Source organism: Lissotriton helveticus, chromosome 3_1 (genome assembly GCF_964261635.1).
Source record: "Lissotriton helveticus chromosome 3_1, aLisHel1.1, whole genome shotgun sequence".
In the NCBI taxonomy this organism is placed as follows: Eukaryota; Metazoa; Chordata; class Amphibia; order Caudata; family Salamandridae; genus Lissotriton; species Lissotriton helveticus.
The window spans coordinates 1,619,475,499-1,619,498,566 of NC_136061.1; the positions used below are offsets into that span (position 1 = coordinate 1,619,475,499).

At 46.1% G+C, this 23,068-nt stretch overlaps 1 protein-coding gene across 1 annotated transcript in view; it reads left to right on the forward strand.

The window, feature by feature from the left end:
* The first annotated feature begins 6,603 nt into the window (after positions 1-6,603).
* LOC144825073 (6-pyruvoyl tetrahydrobiopterin synthase-like) overlaps positions 6,604-23,068 on the forward strand; it is a 148,864-nt gene continuing 132,399 nt past the window's right edge. The window contains exon 1 of the mRNA XM_078683979.1: positions 6,604-6,760. Within this exon, the coding sequence (XP_078540105.1) occupies positions 6,666-6,760 (95 nt within the window). The 5' untranslated portion in view covers positions 6,604-6,665. The remainder of the gene's footprint in view (positions 6,761-23,068) is intronic.

A 23,068-nucleotide genomic window follows, 5' to 3' on the forward strand; every position in this document is an offset into this window, starting at 1 on the left:
AGACAATGCAATTGACCCTGTCTAGATACTACCCCAGCAACGGTACTCACCGGGCAGCAAGAACGGAAGGCCTCGGACTGGACTGGACTGCTACGACGCCGGACGGACGAACTTCGGACTTCTGTTACGGGTGGGCCTCCGGATACCTCGGACCTTGGACTCTCGGCTTGGGCTCTGGTCGGGACTCGCCGCGTTCCTCCACCGCCTCGTCTGGATGCTGGACCGCAACCTCCGTCTCCTCCGTGGGCCTGAGGGATACTTGAAGCAGAAATATCTGCACGTGCACGGTATGGTTCCGTCACGGCTGCAGAGGATCAGGGGGCTTGCGTGGCTTCTCCGGCGCGTGGGGAAAGGGCAAGTCCCTATTCGGGCGCCATTATGTGGTAAATAAATAAATAATACCTCTATTTTTGACTGGACATAACAATAACAGATAGCTCAATAAATAAGAGTCAAGATTCGAGGTAGTAGGAGTTTGCAGGTTTTAATACAGCATAAAGGACAGGAACAGGACAACCTGCACGGGCAAGATCTGGGATGGCTAGCCAACAGGGGGCCCCGACAGCTGTCGGGCAGGAGCTGGAATGAGCGCGCTGACTTTTAATAACAGTACACAAGTATATATAGTTAAAACAATTGCATTACAGTACATACAGTAGGCGTAACAGTGGGTGGGGCCTGTAACAGCCGCGAAAGATAAGGGTGAAAGTAGGTGTAACAGGAGGCGTGAACATAGACATGTGATGTAAACGTAACAGAATATGTCACAAATGGGGGCGGAAACATGGAGGGGCTACCTAAGGAGCCGGGACCTCTAACCTAGTGGTGCGCGCAAGCTGGCAATGACGTGTAACTAGGGAGAAGCTGGGGGCTATGACTTCTGAGCTAGAAGGAGAGACGAAAGTCTGGAGAGTCAGAGCGACATGTACCTAAACACTATCTAGTATCTGATGTTTAGAGAACATGTTGATAGAATCCAAAAGTTATCAGGGCAAAGGCTAACAGACACTAAGACTGGTGCATGAATTATTCTACATGTAGTGTGTGTTGAGGAATATTAAATGACCATAAATACAGTATTTCTCTTACATGGAGACGTAAAGGCTAGACCATGACGGAAACTATTGATGCAATTCAGTAGCTTAGGAATGCAGGGAAGGAGGGCTGGACTGATAACTAGAATCATAACATACTCTTGGCAGACTGGCAGGCAGAGCCAGGCCGAGCCGGGCACTGTGAGGCAGGAAGTAAGTGAAGGGTCAGGGATACAGGTGGGGGCTGTATCGCTCCTCAGCGAGGGTTCAGGAGACAGGAGCTGAATCTGAGTCCGGGCCCTTTTGAGGCCTAGAAACGGGGATCTTTACAATGAAATAACGTGCACACTGAGAAACGTGGCAACGTAGCTTTACAGAGGCCTAATACTCGTAGCTTTCACGAGAACTGAAAACTGGCATACTAGAGTTGGACACAACTGTAATTGCGTCCTTAATCGATCATGGGGAATACATATGCATATTAATCATGCACACATAACACAAGATGGGGAACACGTAGGGACACAGAACATGGCAAAATTTACTTTTCCACAAGTGTAATCCCCTTATCCTGACTTAGAAGCAAGGGTCCCTATTTGGACAAAGGCGTATACCGTTGCCAACTAGAGACCCAAGTTCTAACATTCACCAAGAACCCGAGGAACCCAGAGCCAATAGCTGAGCAGCATCTTGCCCCTGCATTGTGTACCAGGTATATAGCAATTAATTTGGTAAACTATGAAGAGTGAAAAATAGGTATCAAAGACACCTATGAATTTCCGAAATGGGAACAAAATATAGAGCTTAGAAACAGTAGCTATTTGCACATCTCCAAAATTGTGGTTCCCTACACTAGCCTGTGAATTGTAGGCTATTTTTAAAAGTGACTTTTTTTACACATTGTCTTACATTAGGAAGGCAAGAATGGATAGAAAGTCAGAAGGTAATAACAATTATTCTACAATTATGAGCTTCCCCACGTCTCCCGATAGAAATGGTACCTCACTTGTGTGGGTAGGCCTAGGGCCCGCGACAGGAAACGGCCCAAAACACAACAATAACCCATCACATTTTTACAGTGAACACTGACCCTTTTTTTTACAGTGCCGGCACCTACGAAAACCTAGTAAACCTATATATTTTTGAAAACATGACACCTAGCGGAATCCAGGAATGTGTGACTTCAGTGGCTCTCACTGGGTTCTGTTACCCAGAATGCCCTGTACACCTCAAAGTTTGTAAAAAAAACACATTTTCCTCACATTTCTCTGATGGAAAGTTCTAGAATCTGCGTAGCTCCACAAAATTCCACCCACGCCACATTTCTCAAAGTATTCCAATAAAAATGGTACCTTACTTGTGTGGGTAGGCCTAGTGCCCGTGACAGGAAACGTGCCAAAACGCAACGTAGACACACCACATTTTTACAGTGAAAACTGGCCCTTTTTTTGCAAAGTGCCTAGCAGTGGATTTTGAACCCTAGCTCTGCCGGTACCTAGAGAAACCTAGCAAACCAATACATTTTTAGAAACTAGACACCCAGAGGAATCCAGGAAGGGGTGTGTTTTGTGGCTCTCACCAAATTCTGTCACCCAGAATCCCCTGCAAACCTTAAAGTTTGTCAAATAAAAATAATTGTCTTCATATTTCTGTGATGGAAAGTCCTTGAATCTGTGTGGATGCACAAAACTCCACCCTCTCTGCACTTCCCCAGGTCTTCTGATAAAAATGGTACCTCGTTCGGGTGGGTGGGTCAAGTACCCGTGACAGGCAAGGGCCCAAAACATATTGAGGAGACATCAAAATTACCTATCACAAAACAATCTAGTCTTGCAAGGTAAGTCACCTGGGTTTTTGTCCCCTGGCTTGGCGGCCATATAGGGACACCTACCAAACTCATGCATTTCTGAAAATTAGAGACCCGGGGGAGTCCAGGGAGGTATGGCTTGCATGGACCCCTAACGGTTCCCTTCTCAGAATCCCCTGCAAACCTCAAATTTAGCTGAAAAAATTGGTTTTTTCTCACATTTCTTTGTGGGAAAGTTGAGGAATCACCGGGTTGACACAAATTTCCTACCACTCAGCGCTTCCCCACATCTCCCGATAAAAATGGTACCTCACTCGTGATGGTGGCCCAAATACCCACGACAGGCAAGGTCCCAAAACAGATTAAGGAGACATCAAAATTGCCTACCACAAAACGACCTGGTTTTGCAAGAGAGGTCACATCGGTTTTGGGCCCCGGGCTCAGTGGTCATCTAGGGAAACCTACAAAACCTATACCTTTTTTTTAAACTAGACAACTGGGGGAGTCCAGGTAGGTATGGCTTGCGTGGATCCCCCAACATTTTCCTGCCCAGAATCCCCTGCAAACCTCAAATTTCACAGAGAAAATCGATTTTTTCACAAATTTCAGGAAGGGAAATGTGTGGGATCACCGTGCTGACACAACGTTCCTACCACCCAGTGTTCCCCCAGATCTCCTGATAAAAATGATACCTCACTTGTCTGGATGGCCCAAGTACACACTACAAGCAAGGGCCAAAAATGTATTGAGGAGACATCAAAATGACCTATCACAAAACGACCTGGTTTTGCGAGGGTGCGGGGCTCATCTGGGTTTTTGGCCCCAGGTTCGGCAGCCATCTAAGCAAAATTACCAAACCCACACATTTCTGAAAACTAGGCACCCGGGGGATTTCAGGGAGGTATGGCTGGCGTGGATCTCTCAACATTTTCCTACCCAGAATCCCATGCAAATCTGTTTTGTTGCTTAGGGCTTGTTTTATTTATTAAAAAAACACTCTTTTCTTTTAATACTGTTGTGGTGTCCTTTTGTGGTGTGTTTTTTACCGTTTTGAAGTGGTGCAAAAATTGTTTGCACATTGCCCCTGACTGCTCTGTGCCAAGCTATCTGAAGGTTGAGTAGAGGTTAATTCAGGGTTTGCTAGTGACTTCACCCTGAGAAGGAATTTTGGATAAGTGCATATTGGTAACTATAGGCTAACTTCTCTTAACTCCACATCTGCATACCTTGAATATTTAATGTCAAGGTAAATATGTGTGAATTTAAGGGCCTGATATTGATGTTAGTGGGATTGTTATGAAGTAGGCTTTGTTGGCGGTCTTCCCACCCACCTACCCGGTGGTCCTCCTGCCCGATTTAATGCTGCACTGCAAGGGGCAAGAAGGCTGCTGAGGTCCCGCCAACTCCTCCAGGACTTCCCACCCACCTTTCTGAAGGAAGGGCTGTAGCAGGCAGCGGTGGAACCCCAGTCAGGATTACCACAGTTGATGTTAGGTTCTGGCTTATTTCAGAGGGAATTCCAATGGGAATCCCTCCGACTTCGAGTCAGCAGAAATGGCGGAAAAGGGGTAAATATTAACCTTTTTTTCATGGTCCAGGTTGTGGTTTCCTCCTCTTCTCCTTTGTTCAGGTCCCCCCGTTCCTGCTGCACCTTAATCGCTACAGACCGGCACTCCGTTTTGACAGACTGGAATGTAAGTGTTAGTGGTGTGTGCGGGTATACATTGCGTGGTGTCTATATGTTGGTGGGGTGGAGGGCAGAATGTACACATAACGCACACACTTATACCACAGACGCATATATATGTCTACACAACATATATGTGATGTACTGAAAGAAAATATTTAACTTACCTACCCCCCTCCAGGATCAGGCCCCCAGTACCCAGTACTCTGTCAACAGGATACTGCCAGGCCATGGGAACATCCAGATCTGCTCGGCAACACCCTGCCATCAGGATGGCAACGGCGGCGGTTTGCCAGCACAGAAGACGACTGCCATAGCGCTCTTCTGCCATTGCTTATATATCTAGATAGGGCGGGCAGCCAGCCATAAGCTCAACGATGTTTCAGGACCGCCACGGAGGTGGGCTAGCAGTTGGACCATCCGGTGCAACGGGAGACCACAACAGGTTTATGGTGGGTTACGCTCTGATGCCAAAGTCTGTAAGAGGAGCAAATTCCTCCCGAGCCCTGATCAGCATTTAAACTCAACCATAGTGTTCTTTTTTCATACGTGTCTGTACGTACGTAGACACGCAGTCCACACACCTTAGCGCGTGTGTAGGTACTGTTTTTTATTGTTTTCACTTTTCACGTGGCACTACACCTTTTGCCACTCACTTCTTTCCACGGTCCTGAAGCAAGCACCTCCTACATTCCCCTGTGGGCTCAAACATGTAGACCCATCACATAGACAACTACAAGATAAATTTTTTAGTTGCATCACACATAATTTTTTAACCATATCCTGAGCCGCCAGTAATGCAAATAAAGAGGCCAGGATTCGCAGAGATATTTTTAATTCACACCACATCACATTTCTGCACCAAACCAGCTCCGCTGTAATCAGGCGTTGTAGCACAACCGGGGGGGCATTCGGCCACCCGGTTGGGACCCCAATGATGAAGCATGACACCAACCAGGTTGGTGTGTAAGGGGTCTTTTAACATACCCAGTGAGTTCCAAACACTGCCTATTAGTGATTGTGACACACATAAATTGGGTTCGCCCATTATTGTTTAACTAGCAGTTGGACCGCCAATATCATAATCAGGACCTAAATGTAGTAATCTATACTTAACTATTTGTACTTATGTTCCAAATGTTTTTTGACCATTTAGTCCATCAGGATTTTTCACTTTGAACATTCGGTTTTGGACCTTTCCGCTGGGGGAGCTCTCTACCTGAGTCTCAATCATGGTAATTTCAGTGTAATTTGACTGAGCGTGTTTGCCAGTGTTTAAGAAAAGGCTGCTGATGAACAGTTGAGGCAAGGAACCCTGAGCTGGTTACAAGAGAATATGTGCGCACACGTCTGTAAGCACACGTGCGTTCTGCATGATGGAGCCTATTGTCCTGCGCAGCCCGGTAATTGTACACCGGTAGCCTGGTGCAGAATATACTCTGAAAAGATAGGTGCTGATCTGGGGTAGGGCTCATACAATTAGTGGGCATTCATAGATACGTCAGTAGGCTTTACTCAAAAATCTGCAGTGGTTTCACTGTATTGTACGCCATTTTGGGATGTTTCCTTTCCATTCAGCCCTGCATGCCCTTGACAGCAGTACATCACTGACCTTTCATGGTATGAGAGTGGGTCACGCGCCGTGCTCCCACTCGGACACTCACAGTTCCATCTTTGGACAAATAGACAGTTGTGCACATTGCTTTTCTATTCTCCATGTCCTATGATTTATATAATGGTTCACAAAATGTCTTCTTTTAGACATGCAATATTAACTATTTAGTTCTGAACAGTGCTTTGCAATGGACGTTTGAAGATACAGAATAGACATTACAGTTATGGACAACACTTGATTTTCATCTAACTATGTTTGTTCTCCCGCTTAAAATACAGAGAATATTTCACTCCTAAAAATATTCAACCCGTGTCCGTGTGAAATAAGGATCACTTGGCACCATAGTCCGAACTAATGTGAAGCGCGAGGATAATTTGGCACCAACCCGAACTCATTTGAAGCGCGTCCGTGATGTAATGGTCACAAGAAGAAACAGTATAAGTCAGACCCTCGGAAGTAGGGCCCAGTAGTCTTTTTCAGACGTTTATTGCCTGACTTTCACTCTCTGCGAGAAGGGACGCGATGACTCAAGTCAACAAGGTGAAGCGGGAGGCATTTCCTAAAACGGTTACACTGTCGTACATGCTGACCTTCGCAGCAGGACACAGGCTGAGCAGGTGAGGTTAGAAGTACAGGAGGTCCCTCTCTCTCTCTTGCCATATTTATCGTTATGCTCTCTCATTTTCTCCTAATTTCACTTGCTCTCTTTTCGTATCTTCCATCCCCTTTCCCCCATTCCTTTGTTCTTCCCTCGCTTCCTCTTTCTTTCTCTTGCTGTTTCACTGTCTCTCCCGTCTCCCCCTCTTAGTATAACCGCATTCCCCTTTCACCTTCAATCCCTCTTTCCTTCTCTCTCTCTCTCTCTCTCTCTCTCTCTCTCTCTCTCTCTCTCGCTCTCTCTCTCTCTCTCTCACTGTTTCAACTCAAACATATATAATACTCATCATTACCAATAAGGTTTAGCAGAATTTCATAGTCATGGTATTTACTTTTCATGTCTGACAAGTATCTCAAATACGTTCCTGTTCAGAGAACTTAGATATAACAGAGCACTAGCACATCACGAGAGCAGCCCTTGAAATCAGACTTGAAATTGAGCACTTAAAGACATTTCTCGGATGAGATGTGTTAAGGCAGCAGGTGAAGTATGGTTGGAAGTGAGGTCGAAGCTTCCGTAGCGGAGCAGGGGAAGAGACGTCACTGTTTAAATGTTTTCACTCTTTGTGTGTCTATCCTGCAGCCTCTTTGCATGGGAATGCCTGAGATGTTTCTCACAACTTGTTAGTGTGAGATCAGGAGGGTAGTTATGCTCCCTTTGTCTGATGGAGGTGCCAGTGGTTTGTCAGGGCTGAAGGAAGGTGATTTTCTTGCCTTCATATAAGAAAACCTATTCTGTGTGTAAGGAAACTTTTTTATGCAAGACACGCCTTTGACCTTTCAAATATGATTTGGACCGAGGTTACTGCATTCCGCTTACAGACTGCTTGCTTTTGTAACATGTACCTAGGATTCATTTTCTGTAGAAAGATAGGATGACGTCTACAGACATCAGAGGCGTAGTTGTATTAGTAAAAGCGGTTCAAGTGGCCCTAAATGAGGCCGAAGGAAGTATTTCTGATGTGATGAAGGAGGATGTTGTTAGTTTTAGGTCCTGATTTAAAGATTGGTGGATGGTTTACTCCATCGCAAAAGTTACAGATATTCCTTCCACCTTATAACAGGTGCCATAGGCTATAATGTGTGTATAATACATGGTAGCCTGCCATCCATCTATAAAAGCCCTCCCTAAATCCCTATTACAGGTGAATGGTAACACACTCAGTCTGTAATGAAGAAATGATTTAGCCACTCACCTTTAGTATCATATTGCAGTTGATTTCTGACTCCACAATGCTTGCTACTAGAGCCAGTACATGAGCAGAAAGGAAGGTCACAGACCAAAATTAAGGCTGCAGTTTCAAAACTGAAAACAATACCAATAATATTCATAGCTCCTCCCAGCATTGGTGTTATTCCCCAGAATCACACTATGTGCATCCTCTCTCTGGCCAGGCATTGCCAGAGGTTATAAAATAAAAGGGCAAAGACCACAAATGGTCTTTAACAGTCCATACAAGCCACTGAATACGTGTCACTATATTGAGAGTCTTGAATGTACATGTGTTAGCTGCTATACAAGGCCCTGCCTGAGGCAGGGACCAGTCACACTGTTGATGAGGGTGGGATCCCCTCATTACTCCCGCTCATCTGCAGCCACTCAGGCGGCTCACCACGACCACCTCGCAATGCCAAATCAGGCTGGTTGCCAAGGGCTGCTTCGATCGCTGAGCTGCCCGTCTCCCGAGAGCACCAGAAAACCTCTGCTGTTCAAGGCAGAATTAATTCATGAACCAGGGAGAAATGTGAGTTATTTCCCCCGTGCAGCCTTATGGTGCCCATGGCCACCGCAGTCAGGCGCACCTCAGCCGAGCGCTCCACTCCTCAAGCCACCACAAGGCTCCTCTCCTAAGAAAGTCTCCGCCACGGCAACCGGAATTCTCCCAGTCTTACAAAAGCTTCTCTGAGCCTGCAGCTTGTGGAAGCCGAAGAGGCACAAACAAGCATTGGCAGAGGCAAGAGGCGTTCCCCTAACACCAGCAGACAAGTATTGGTCAAGTAGAAAAATAATAATAATAATTAACCTTTGCCTGAGGCCTGCTCCATCGTCATACTCACAGCCAAGGTCGACAATGCCAACAATGACGAGCCTCTGCCAGGGATACAAAATTGATGGTGTGCTACCATCATTCAGCATAGCCGCTGACTCGGCCATCGCTTTGCCACACTGGAAAGTGTGGGTTGGGATGATAGAGAGCTATTTTTTACAACATGAGAGACTGATGGTACCATCAAATAGTCATTCGTGCTCCACTACATGGCTGAGGAGATCTACAAATTGTTTGAAATCTTGCCCAACTATGGCGCAGCTGTGAGGGCACTGAATGCACATTTTGACCTGCCGTTGAACCCGGACTTTGAGCATTTCAACCTCTCCCAAGCCCACCAACGCAAGGGGTAATCCATAGACACATTCTACTTGCACCTGTGTGAGTTGACATGCAACTGCATAGCGGATGACCAAACCAAGGAAGTAAGGATGCAAATCATTCAGGGCTGCCGAAACAAAATTCTGATAGGCCTTATCCTGAGGCAGCCCAACACCACGGCATCGAAGCCAACATTCCTTAACCAATTAGGGCTAGGAGACTCCTCACAAGAAGATGAGGAGGAAGCATTCCTAATGTCGTTCACAAGTGACCTCAAACGAATCATACGACCTCAGCCTACATGCATCATTGAGATTGCATAGTCCAGCATAACAGCCCTCATTGACAACGGTGCATCAGTGATCATGAGGGACATCGAACAATACTGGCGCCTCCAGCCAAACCCACTGCTATTGCAAACAAACATCAAATTCTTAACGTATGGCAGCCAGACACAGCTACCGCTGAAAGTACAAATGGCCTTTAGAATAAGGTCAGAAGAGCAAGAAATTATGACTACATTCCATGTTGTTGACAGTGAAGCCGACACACTGACAGGGAGCCACACAGTGAAGACCTAGGGCTAGTGTTGTTACCACGCAATGTGACAGCCCTTTATTTAAACAAGCTCCTAAAACAGTTTCCAGATCTGTTCAAAGGACTCGGGTGCCTGAAGGCCCTGACGATCAAACTGCACATCAACAAGTCCATCAAACTGATAGCACTTTGGCACTGACGCATGCCTTTCCATATGAGACCACTCATCGAGCAAGAATGAAGCAAAACTGAGAGCCAAGGGGTGATTGAAAGGGTCTCTACTCCAATGCCGTGGGTGTCCTCCATGGTCATTCCTGAGAAACTTCAACAGCCAGGCAAGATACGGCTCTGCATTGACATACGCCTTTCCAACTAAGACATAAGGGACAATCGGCACATAATGCTGACAATGGATGACATCATTGCAGACCTGAATGAATCAAAATGGTTCTCCAAGTTCTCCAAGTTGGAACTCAATGCCCGGTACCATCAGCTACTACTCGCAGAAGAGAGTTGGTACATTACAACGTTCTCAACGCACTTATCATTACGTTGATAGAGAAGATTCAGAATCTCTTCGGCAGCAGAAGTCTTCCAAGACGCCTTTCGGGAGACCCTGTCAGACCAATAAGGCATCAAGAATGACAGAGATGAGATCTCAATTCTTTGTGTGAGCAATGTGGAGCATCACCGTCACCTCCGAGCAGCACTGAGATGGCTGTCTGCACATGGTGCCACCCTTCACAAGGAAAAGTGCTCTTTCTTCCAAAACTTGATTGAGTTTCTCAGGTAAGTCTTTAACCAAGAAGGAGTCCAAGTAGATCCCCACAAGTTCCACACCATCAAGCAAGTGCCAGCCACAGCAACAGTGTCTGAAGTGTGCAGTTGGGAATGGTCACCTACTGGGGGCAACTTTTTTAGATGAATAGTGATAAGCAGAATGGAGATAAATATTGCAACATGTCTATTTTCCCACCATTTAGGTCATTGTAGAAAAGATAGAATGTATTTGAGCTTTAATACATTTGCAGCTACAGCATTTTTTGGAATGTGACTTGTATTAAACTGATTCTAATATCTTTCACACTGCTTTTTGATGTGTTTAATTTTGAAGTAGAGATTACAATTTTATTCTTCATGTTTAGAGACATCATGTCTCTTTTACAAGAAAAATCTCCAAGGATTTAAGTGTTACGTGGAAAAGATGGTGGTGTGGCCATGTATTATATGGTATAACGTACCCCTGCTGCACATTGTAAGGGTATTGTAAATCATCTTGCCTTTCCTTGAACTTAAAAAGAAGCTCAGCTTTTGGCCTCCCTCCTCTATATGGTCATCGAACTCTGTGATGATTTTAATATCCTTATAATTCATGATAAGAGGACTTTAGTTAATTTATGTTTTAGGCAGATGGGAAATTCTTCACATTTGTGAAGGACTATCACATCTGCCAAACTCATGATCTGACCCTAAATGTTGGCAATCAATATTGATATAGGGAAAGAATAAAAGCAAGATGATTTCATGAGAAGGGGAAAGGATACAGTTGGTTTCTTTGTGGTGCCTCTTATTCCAGTTGAAATCGAGCTCTTGGACTGTTCCAGTCACTGTTATCTAGGAATGTTTTTAGAAGGTAGTGTGAGGGATGTCTGTAGCAAATACAGCCAGGTGGGGGAGGACACCCTGGGTATGTTGAAGAACACACCAGGTAAGCCGTGGCAGCCAGCTAGGGGTGGGTGCCAGCAGGGGCAATCTCCACCACAATGTGGACTCTGCATTCCCAGCAGAGCACAGAGTTGGCAAAACTCAGAAAACTCTGCTGGCGGAGCTGAGTGGAGTTAGCCACCCTCGCTTAATAATTATTGCATTGATTATCTGAATACATATAATTGTACTCCTTCCTAGTACTACCTATCCTAGAAAGCATGGTGTGTCTGCTGTTCTGCCAGATACCTTGGAGTAGTCTAAGTCCTCATTTACCTGTGTGTGTGTGTGTGTTTAATCCGGAAACCAGTCTCGTGTAGAACCCTCTCAAGAAAGTGATATGATACAGCTTGGCTGGAATTCAGGCATGGGACGACCAGGACAATCCCTAGAGCCTCCCCTCTGTCAAACAAATGCTAAGGGCTGTTTATATAGTGAAAGCTGGACCCTTTCCTACTGTGCCTGAGTTCAGATTGTCAGACTGTCATAGATGATTCTAACAATTCAGAGCTGTCTCCGAACAGACAATGATATGCAAGGGCAGTGTGCACAGTTTACTTGGTACTTGGAAAAAATGTGCAATGTATGATGATGTGCCTATGAAGAAATGTATTTATAAGCAAAACACTTTCTGTGTACACTATTGCATCCAAGCAAGCAAGCAAATTGTGCTAAAAGTCATTATCTAAAAATATGTCAACTTTAAATGTGAACATTTAAGAAATTGGAGCATTTGTGCACAGGCCCTAATAACTTCATAAAACCCTAGAGTCGAGCAGGTAGACTGCAATGTCATACAGGAGAGTGGTGTACAGCGAAGTGACGTACACTGGGGTAGCATAGACTGCAGTGGCGTACAGTAGTGTGGGGTAGAATGGAATAACATACAGTGGAGTGGTATAGAATGTGTAGCGTAGAGTTGAGTGAAGAAGACTAGTGTCATACAGTGGAGTGGAGTAAATTGGAATAACATACAATGGAGTGGTGTAGAGTGGAGCTGCATTCAATGAAATAGTGTAGAGGGCACTTGCATACAGATGAGTGGTGTACAGTGGAACAGCATAGAGTGTAATACAGTGGAGTGATATATTCGGTGGAATAGCGAAGAGTGGAATAGCATACAGTGAATGGTGTTCAGTGAACTGGCTTAGATTGAAATGCTAGGGTACAGTGGAATACCAAACAGTGTAGTTGCATAGATTGAAATGGCATCCAATGCAATATTGTACAACGGAGTGGTGTAGAATGGAGTATTGTAAACTACAGTGGCATACATAGCACTGTAATACAGTTGAGTACATATAGTGGAGTGGTATACAGTAGAATAGCCTACAGTGAAGTCTGCTACATTTGAGTAACATATATTGGAATAGCGTAGACTGGAGTGACTGGACAGTGGCATGGCGTAGAGTGGAATAGTGTATACCGGAATAGCATACAGTGGAGTGGCATACAAGTGGCATCAACTGAAGTGGTGTACGGTGAAGTTAGGTGTAGTGGAATACCATATGGTGGAGTGGCATATAGTGGAATTGCATACAGTGTAATAGAGTAGAGTGGAAGGGCATACAGTGGAGTGGCTTACAGTGAGGGAGGAAAAAGTGGAGTGGTTTGGAGCGGAGAGGTGTACTCTTTAGTGGCGTACATTGGAACACAATAGGGTGGAGAGGTGTTTACTTGAGTGGCATAAAGTGGAGTGGCATACACCGCAGTGGCGTACAGTGGAATACCATCCAGTAGAGTGGCGTAAAGAGGAGGTGTGTAGTAGAAAAGCGTAGAGTGTAGTGGTGTACAGTGGAGAGGCATATATTGGAGAGGCATAGAGTGGAGTGGTGCAGATTATAGTGGTGTAGAGTGGAATATCGTATAGTTTAGAGGCATAGAGTGGAGTGACATAAAGTGCAGTGGTGTAAAATGCAGTGGTGTGCAGTGTAGTTTAATGTAGCTGGCGTATAAGAGGTTCTTTATGGTGGATATGCAAATGGAGGTATAATAAGTTGAGCAAAGTGATTCAATATATGTACCTAGAGTAAACATATGGTATATAAACAAGTTTGTTTAATCTATAGTTCTTGGGGGCAATCTTTATTTTTCATTTAATTTTTATAAAGGCAGTCATTAGTCAAACATATAATGCCTTGTCATCGGTATGTACAGCTATAGTTTTGCAACATTACTGCTAAAATACTGCGACAAAAGATATCACAAAACTTTTTACCCTTATAACTTAAAAAATACACTATTTATCTCTAACCCTAAAAAGAATCATTTGGTCACCTATTCTTATTCTGCCAAATTTCCTCCAAATCTGACTGGCCATTTCGCCGAATGTCCAATGCAAAATGTTAATGAAATATGGAATGGGGTCATAATACATTTTGGGACCCCCCTTTTTTTCCCCGCCCCTTTGACCAATCACTGCAAAACTTTTAATCATCCACCAATGTAGAAGGGGCGAATAGGTAAGAAAAGCTTTGTGGCAATTGATCAAATGGTGCAAAGTAATTAAGGGGCAAACATCTATTGCACTCCTATCTATAGTAACCATAACTATAACTACAGAGTGGCTACTGCCACTCTATGACATTTATACATATTTCTCAGTGGCAGTCGCCACTGGGTAGTTATAGTTAGGAAAAGTTTTCCCTTAGAAAATGTCTCTTTTGTTTTGCTAATAACTTTGGGCCCGATTCACAGAACTGCCTTAATACAAAATCCTTAACTTACTACTTTTGGTATTCACAGAAGGCATTTAGTAGTAGTAAAGTTAGGATTTTGTCTAAAGTGTGACTTAAGACAAACTTAAGACAGACTTAAGACAGACTTAAGTTAGGATTTTATCTTAAGTTTGTCTTAACCACTTCTGTGCGGGAGGAATTCCAGCCCTGTGGTGGACATTCCAATCGCAGGTGTGGTCGTGACAGAACCATTCCGTCATCAGCACAGCCCAACCGTGACTCATGACGGAATGGTTCCGTCACGAGCATGGAAGGGGCTAAGTCTGTCTTAAGTTTCTCTTAAGGCTGTCTCAAGTCTGTCCTAGGTTTGTATTAAGTCTGTCTTAAGTTTGACTTAAGTTTGTCTTAAGTCAAACTTAAGACAACATCCTAACTTTACTACTACTAAATGCCTTCTGTAAATACCAAAAGTAGTAAGTTTAGGATGTTGTCTTAAGTTAGTTCTGTGAATCGGCCCCTTTAGCATTTTCTATAAAATGTTTTAAGCAGTACTACCAAAAAACACCTGAATGGATTTTCACCGTATTTGTTTGAAAGCTAGGACTTGGCACAGAAATCTTACTTTTTGTGATTTAGTATAAATCTGTTTAATAGTTTTGGAAATGTTAAGCTCTAAAAACATGTGTATATCTGGATAGTTTGAGGGAATCTATTGAGTGTACCTCTGATTGGCGCGGAGGTCCTTTTTATCACTGGGCTATCTTGCTGCCATAAAGCAAGTCTCCTTCGCGAGCAAGGCTATGATTGGCTGCTAGCAACATGAAGAAACAGGTTGCTGGCATGCATTACGGGACTTTGGGATTTAGTTCCCTGTTCTGTAGTTAAAAAGTAAAACAAAAGTATAAGGAGGCAGGTTCGCAATACCCTACCTCCATAGGCCATGGCAGGGCCAACAGGCACCCCCGGGCCAATAATAATAAATTGGCTATTTTTGCCACAATCCTGGTGGACTCTCACAGAATGGTAGCAAAAAAAGAATGGTGGCCCGCCATTTAAACAATATTTTGGGGGAGGTGTTGTAGGGGCCACATCCCCAACGCAATTTGAGCCCTGGGGACCCCATTCACTGGAGCTGATTTGTAAACAAATAGGAAGGGGAGCCTTAGAAGGCCATGGGGATCCAATCCACTGGGACCGAAATAAACCTGAAATGGAGATGGTCCACATGGCCTACCTCCCTGAATCTTAAAATGTTCAATTACTCTGCTTGGTGGAGCCCACCTTGAGACAGAGTAGCATCCCTGCTGCAGCAACGCTGGCAGGGAAACATATGTTTTCTCCTGCCATGTGAGAGCATTATTAAATCTCCAGCTGTATGGGAGCAAACACGCCTTCCTTCCCTACAGCAATGTGCGCAGGGAATGCATGTCAGTTCCCAGCATGCAGGAGATTTAAAAATACTCCTGCCGGGTGGAAGCAGACTTGTATTTCTCTGCCCACACTCCTGCAGGCAGGAAACCATATTGCTCCTGCTTGGAGTGAGCATGCAGTGACAGCAGCTCCCTCTGGGCAGGAACAATGCAGGCTTCCATACCTTGTTGGGATCTGACGAGGGATACAGGGGCATTGGGGCTCTACCCCACTGTCCTGCAAGTGGTTTGTGGTTGCACTGGGAGGGCCCCAGGGCACCAATCTCTGCCCTGGGATGGGGTATCGAAGGCATCTTAAGGCTTGAGGAGGGGGCCCTATGGCCCCTACTTTATAGTTAATTTATGACCCTTGGGCTGAGGTCCCAGGTAACATTTAGGCTCAAGGACAGGTAACACTTGTCCCCCTACCCCAAAACACATATGTTAGGCCCCAGGGATAGGGTTTCTGTGGATCTTAAGGCACGTGGAGGTGGAGGCCTCCTGCCCCCATCTCCTATTAATTAGAATTTGGCAGCAGAAATGGGGCCCTGATACCCATGTGGGCTCAAGGATGGGGATCACTTGTCCCCCTAACCCAATACACATATGTTAGGCCCTGGGGATAGGGTTTCTGGGGTTTCTTAAGGCTTGTGGGGATCTCATGCCCCCATATACTATTAATTGAAATTTGGCTTGGAGATGGTGTTACTGGGACCCATTTGAGCTCAGGGAGGGAGGCCATGGGTCTCCTTCCTTATTATAAATATGTTCATCCTCGGGAAAGAAATTTCCAGGGCCTCTTTAAGCTCATGGGGGCCATACACCCCCAATATATTAAATTTGGCCACAGTGAAGGGGTTCTTGGTGCCTATTTGGGTGTCAGGGAGGGGACACACATGAACCCTCCCCTAAAATAAGTGTTTTAGACCCAGTGGATTGGGTCCCCTGGACCTCTTCAGGATCAGTAAGGAGGACCATGCACTCTCTACTGTAACCTCTGTGTGGCCCTGGAGGATGGGGTACCTGGGGGCCCATTTGGGCTCAGGGTGGGGGGCAGTGTGCCCCTCCCCCTAACATAAATGTTTTTGGCCCAAGAGAATAGGGTACCTGGAGCCAATAGTGGTTTGCTAATGTGGAGCTGAGCAACCCCCTCCACCAGCAAGGAGCTGCCTGCCTGCAGGAGGTTAGAGGCAGGGCCTTTTTGACCAGTCGTTCCGAATCCCGCACGGATCATACGTGGGGGTAGGTTTGCCGGCAGAGACCGCATGCCGTTGGGGTCTCTGACTCTTCTGTGCAGGTCCCACAGGAGCAGACTGCGGAACACCTTAGGGACACACTTAGGGTAGCACCATTTGAGACAGGACCAATTGGCCTGCCCATCACAGACCTACAAAATTAAGGTTGTAAAAAGTTTTTTATTTATTCACCGTGTAGTACGAAAACACCAAGGTCCTGAGGAATTGTAGATTAGCAAGAAACATGTCGACCTAAACAGAGGGTTGCAGATATTTACGCCACCGACCTTCATAGCGTCTATCTCCCCTCCCACTATTTTAACCAAGGGAGTCAGCCACGTTAATAAAAATCCTTGTGGACTAACTTACCTTTTTTAATCACCACCACTTAATCACGACTACACTAATTTTCTGCCCTCTCACACGCATGCACCATATGGCTGGAAAAAAAGATCTCCGCTAAAGAGCCCCTCCGCGGGTGCCCGTCAGACATTGCAGCGCCAGTCTGACGAGGAGCAGGACCCATATGATGAAGCATGACACCTAGCTTGCTGGGTGTGTGAGGGTTCTAGTTCCCAAGAGGGAATTTTCCCTCTTCCTCTTTTTCTCTTTTCTTTCCCTATACACACACACTCCTCCTTTCTAGTCCTACTGGGGAACTTTGTGCTACATTTTGCTACTAGGGCCTTTCCACAGTCAGGCCCTGCAGACAACCCTGTACTGCACAGCCAAAGGCCCTGCAGGGATCGGTTTGGCAGCCCATGGAGAGTCATTTTCAGTGCCTCTCCACATGCTAGGCCCTGTGGCCAACTGCAGGCAGTGCATGGACAGAGCACATGCATAGCTGGGGTTGACTGCCCGCAGAGGATTGTTTGCAGGGCCTGGCCACAGGCCAGGACCTCCAGCCAATCACACACAGTGCACGGCTAAAGCCCTTGCTCTATGTGGGTTTGTTTCCTGTAAGGTGTTGGCTGCAGGGCCTGGATGCAGGGCAGGCCCTGTGGCAAATCCCCCATGGTGCACAGATAAAGGCTGTGTTCAGATGGGGGTTGGCTTTATGCTAAAATATCCTAGAATTTCACTGAAAAAACATTGGTTCAGGTGACATCATAGTTAAGTATTGTAATTATATCTTCATTTACATTGAAACAACATTTAAAATTCACTGAAAAAACAAACTTTATTGTTATATATTATATATTATTGTTAGGTGTGATAATAAGATCTGCTTTTGTTTTAAAATAAAATCTTAGGTGTTCACTGAAAAAATCAAAGGTCAAAGTGATCTTATAGTTAGCTGAAAATATCAGCACCAATGCAATGTTTTGAACTAAAAAGAAAAACTGAATTTACCAGTTCTAGTTAGAAAAACTAACTGTTACCTGTTCCCCCCTTTCACTACTTATGACATCACAAATTTTATCACTCAAGACATGTTCTATGACATCATTTAGATCATTGATAACATATCAAATGACATCAATGATGACAACACTGATGACATAATTCAAGCTACTTGTATACACATTTATCTATGAAAAAGTAAGGCATTTGAGGTAAGAAAGTAAAAAGTAAATAGCTTACAAAACTGTGAAGCCTCTTTATTGCCATTACACATACAATGAAAAACCAAAGGTGGTGATGGACGGAGCGTTGACAATACAAACACTCACCCCCAGTCAACTGATCTGGGTTTAATCCATCACCGTTCTTTAGCTCACTCCACCACCCCAGTTCAGACATGGCGATATGCAAATCAGTCTGACCCTGTGCCTCATGGGAACAGTCCAGCCCGAACTGCCAAGCCATGTCTTCCCTGGACCGGAATCAAGCTTCCCAGGACCGGTTTCTGGCATTACAGCCGTCTTCAGCCGGGCTTGCTTGACTCCAGTGGCAAAGTGAGCAAGGGACTCACGTCTGAGCATACCCTGCCAACTTAGGGCGAACAAAGAAAAACCAAAGGTGGTGAAGGACGGAGCGTTGACAATACAAACACTCACCACCTGTCAACTGATCTGGGTTTAATCCATCACCGTTATTTAGCTCACTCCGCCACCCCAGTTCAGACATGGCCATATGCAAATCAGTCTGACCCTATGCCTCATGGGAACAGTCCTGCCAAAACTACCAAGCCATGTCTTCCCTGGACCGGAATCAAGCTTACCAGGACTGGATTCTGGCATTACAGCCGTCTTCAGCCGGGCTTGCTTGACTCCAGTGGCAAAGTGAGCAAGGGACTCACGTCTGAGCATACCCTGCCAACTTAGGGCGAACAAAGAAAAACCAAAGGTGGTGATGGACGGAGCGTTGACAATACAAACACTCACCCCCAGTCAACTGATCTGGGTTTAATCCATCACCGTTCTTTAGCTCACTCCGCCACCCCAGTTCAGACATGGCCATATGCAAATCAGTCTGACCCTATGCCTCATGGGAACAGTCCAGCCCGAACTGCCAAGCCATGTCTTCCCTGGACCGGAATCAAGCTTCCCAGGACCGGATTCTGGCAGTACAGCCGTCTTCAGCCAGACTTGCTTGACTCCAGTGGCAAAGTGAGCAAGGGACTCACGTCTGAGCATACTCTGCCAACTTAGGGCGAACAAAGAAAAACCAAAGGTGGTGATGGACGGAGCGTTGACAATACAAACACTCACCCCCAGTCAACTGATCTGGGTTTAATCCATCACCGTTCTTTAGCTCACTCCGCCACCCCAGTTCAGACATGGATATATGCAAATCAGTCTGACCATGTGCCTCATGGGAACAGTCCAGCCCGAACTGCCAAGCCATGTCTTCCCTGGACCGGAATCAAGCTTCCCAGGACCGGTTTCTGGCATTACAGCCGTCTTCAGCCAGGCTTGCTTGACTCCAGTGGCAAAGTGAGCAAGGGACTCACGTCTGAGCAAACCCTGCCAACTTAGGGCGAATAAAGAAAAACCAAAGGTGGTGATGGACGGAGCGTTGACAATACAAACACTCACCACCAGTCAACTGATCTGGGTTTAATCCATCACCGTTCTTTAGCTCACTCCGACACCCCAGTTCAGACATGGCCATATGCAAATCAGTCTGATCCCTTGCCTCATGGGAACAGTCCAGCCCGAACTGTCAAGCCATGTCTTCCCTGGTCCGGAATCAAGCTTCCCAGGACCGGTTTCTGGCATTACAGCCGTCTTCAGCAGGGCTTGCTCGACTCCAGTGGCAAAGTGAGCAAGGGACTCACATCTGAGCATACCCTGCCAACTTAGGGTGAACAAAGAAAAACCAAAGGTGGTGATGGACGGAGCGTTGACAATACAAACACTCACCCCCAGTCAACTGATCTGGGTTTAATCCATCACCGTTATTTAGCTCACTCCGCCACCCCAGTTCAGACATGGCCATATGCAAATCAGTCTGACCCTGTGCCTCATGGGAACAGTCCAGCCTGAACTGCCAAGCCAGGTCTTCCCTGGACCGGAATCAATCTTCCCAGGACCGGTTTCTGGCATTACAGCGGTCTTCAGCCGGGCTTGCTTGACTCCAGTGGCAAAGTGAGCAAGGGACTCACGTCTGAGCATACCCTGACAACTTAGGGCGAACAAAGAAAAACCAAAGGTGGTGATGGACGGAGCGTTGACAATACAAACACTCACCCCCAGTCAACTGATCTGGGTTTAATCCATCACCGTTCTTTAGCTCACTCCGCCACCCCAGTTCAGACATGGCCATATGCAAATCAGTCTCACATAACATAACATAACATGGAAAAGTAAATTTTGCCATGTTATATGTGCCTACGTGTTCCCCATCTTATGTTATATGTGCATGATCGATATGCATGTATTCCCTTCTGATCGATTAAAGACGCAGTTGTGTCCATCTCTAGTATGCCAGTTTCCAGTCCTCGTGAATACAACGAATATTAGGCCTATGTAAAGCTACGTTGCCACGTTTTACAGTGTGCACGTTAATTCATTGAATTGTCCCCGTTTCTAGGCCTCAAAAGGGCCCGGACTCAGATTCCGCTCCTGTTTCCTGAACCCTCTCCGAGGAGCGATACAGCCCCCACCTGTATCCCTGACCCTTAGCTTACTTCTTGCCACGCAGTGCCCGGCCCGGCCTGGCTCTGCCTCCCGGTCTGCCAAGAGTATGTTATGTTTCTAGTTATCAGTCCAGCCCTCCTTCTCTGCATTCCTAAGCTACTGAATCGCATCAATAGTTTCCGTCATGGTCTAGCCTTTATGTCTCCATGTAAGAGAAATACTGTATTAATATTCATAGAATATTCCTCGCACACGCACTACATGTAGAATAATGTATGCACCAGTCTTAGTGTCTGTTAGCCTTTACTCTGATAACTCTTGTATTCTATCAACATGTACTCTAAACACCAGATACTAGATATGCCTGGGTACATGTCACTCTGACACTCCAGACTTTAGTCTCCTCTTCTAGCGCAGAAGTCATAGCCCCCAGTTCTCCCTGGTAACACGTCATTGCCCGTTTGTGCGCACCACTAGGTTAGAGGTCCCAGCTGCTCAGGTAGCCCCCTCCATGTTTCCGCCCCTTTTATGACATATTCTGTTACGTTTGCATCACATGTCTATGTATACGCCCTGTACACGCCTTCTTGTTACATCATTTTACCCTTATCTTTCGCGACTGTTACGAACCACGCCTACTGCTACGCCTACTGTATTGAATGTAATGTATTTTGTTTAACTATATATATTGTGCTCTGTTATTAAATGTTACCCATTCCCATCCCCATATGCGCATCATTCCCAGATCCTGCCCGGCAGCTGTCGGGCCCTGCCATCCTATTCCCGTACAGGCTGTCCTGTTCCTGTCCTTTATGCCTGATTAAAGCCTGTAAACTTCAGCTACCTCGAATCTTGACTCTTATTTATTGAGCTATCTGTTTATTGATTAATTCCGAAAAATAGATCCGGTAATAAATTATTTATTTACCACACCCTGGGCCTCATGGGAACAGTCCAGCCCGAACTGCCAAGCCATGGCATTACAGCTGTCTTCAGCCGGGCTTGCTTGACTCCAGTGGCAAAGTGAGCAAGGGACTCACGTCTGAGCATACCCTGCCATCTTAGGGCGAACAAAGAAAAACCAAAGGTGGTGATGGACGGAGCGTTGACAATACAAACACTCACCCCCAGTCAACTGATCTGGGTTTAATCCATCACCGTTCTTTAGCTCACTCCGCCACCCCAGTTCAGACATGGCCATATGCAAATCAGTCTGACCCTGTGCCTCATGGGAACAGTCCAGCCCGAACTGCCAAGCCAGGTCTTCCGTGGACCGGAATCAATCTTCCCAGGACCGGTTTCTGGCATTACAGCCGTCCTCAGCCGGGCTTGCTTGACTCCAGTGGCAAAGTGAGCAAGGGACTCACGTCTGTGCATACCCTGCCAACTTAGGGCGAACAAAAAAAAAACAAAGTTGGTGATGGACGGAGCGTTGACAATACAAACACTCACCCCCAGTCAACTGATCTGGGTTTAATCCATCACCGTTCTTTAGCTCACTCCGCCACCCCAGTTCAGACATGGCCATATGCAAATCAGTCTGACCCTATGCCTCATGGGAACAGTCCAGCCCGAACTGCCAAGCCATGTCTTCCCTGGACCGGAATCAAGCTTCCCAGGACCGGATTCTGGCATTACAGCCGTCTTCAGCCAGACTTGCTTGACTCCAGTGGCAAAGTGAGCAAGGGACTCACGTCTGAGCATACTCTGCCAACTTAGGGCGAACAAAGAAAAACCAAAGGTGGTGATGGACGGAGCGTTGACAATACAAACACTCACCCCCAGTCAACTGATCTGGGTTTAATCCATCACCGTTCTTTAGCTCACTCCGCCACCCCAGTTCAGACATGGATATATGCAAATCAGTCTGACCATGTGCCTCATGGGAACAGTCCAGCCCGAACTGCCAAGCCATGTCTTCCCTGGACCGGAATCAAGCTTCCCAGGACCGGTTTCTGGCATTACAGCCGTCTTCAGCCAGGCTTGCTTGACTCCAGTGGCAAAGTGAGCAAGGGACTCACGTCTGAGCAAACCCTGCCAACTTAGGGCGAATAAAGAAAAACCAAAGGTGGTGATGGACGGAGCGTTGACAATACAAACACTCACCACCAGTCAACTGATCTGGGTTTAATCCATCACCGTTCTTTAGCTCACTCCGCCACCCCAGTTCAGACATGGCCATATGGAAATCAGTCTGATCCCTTGCCTCATGGGAACAGTCCAGCCCGAACTGTCAAGCCATGTCTTCCCTGGTCCGGAATCAAGCTTCCCAGGACCGGTTTCTGGCATTACAGCCGTCTTCAGCCGGGCT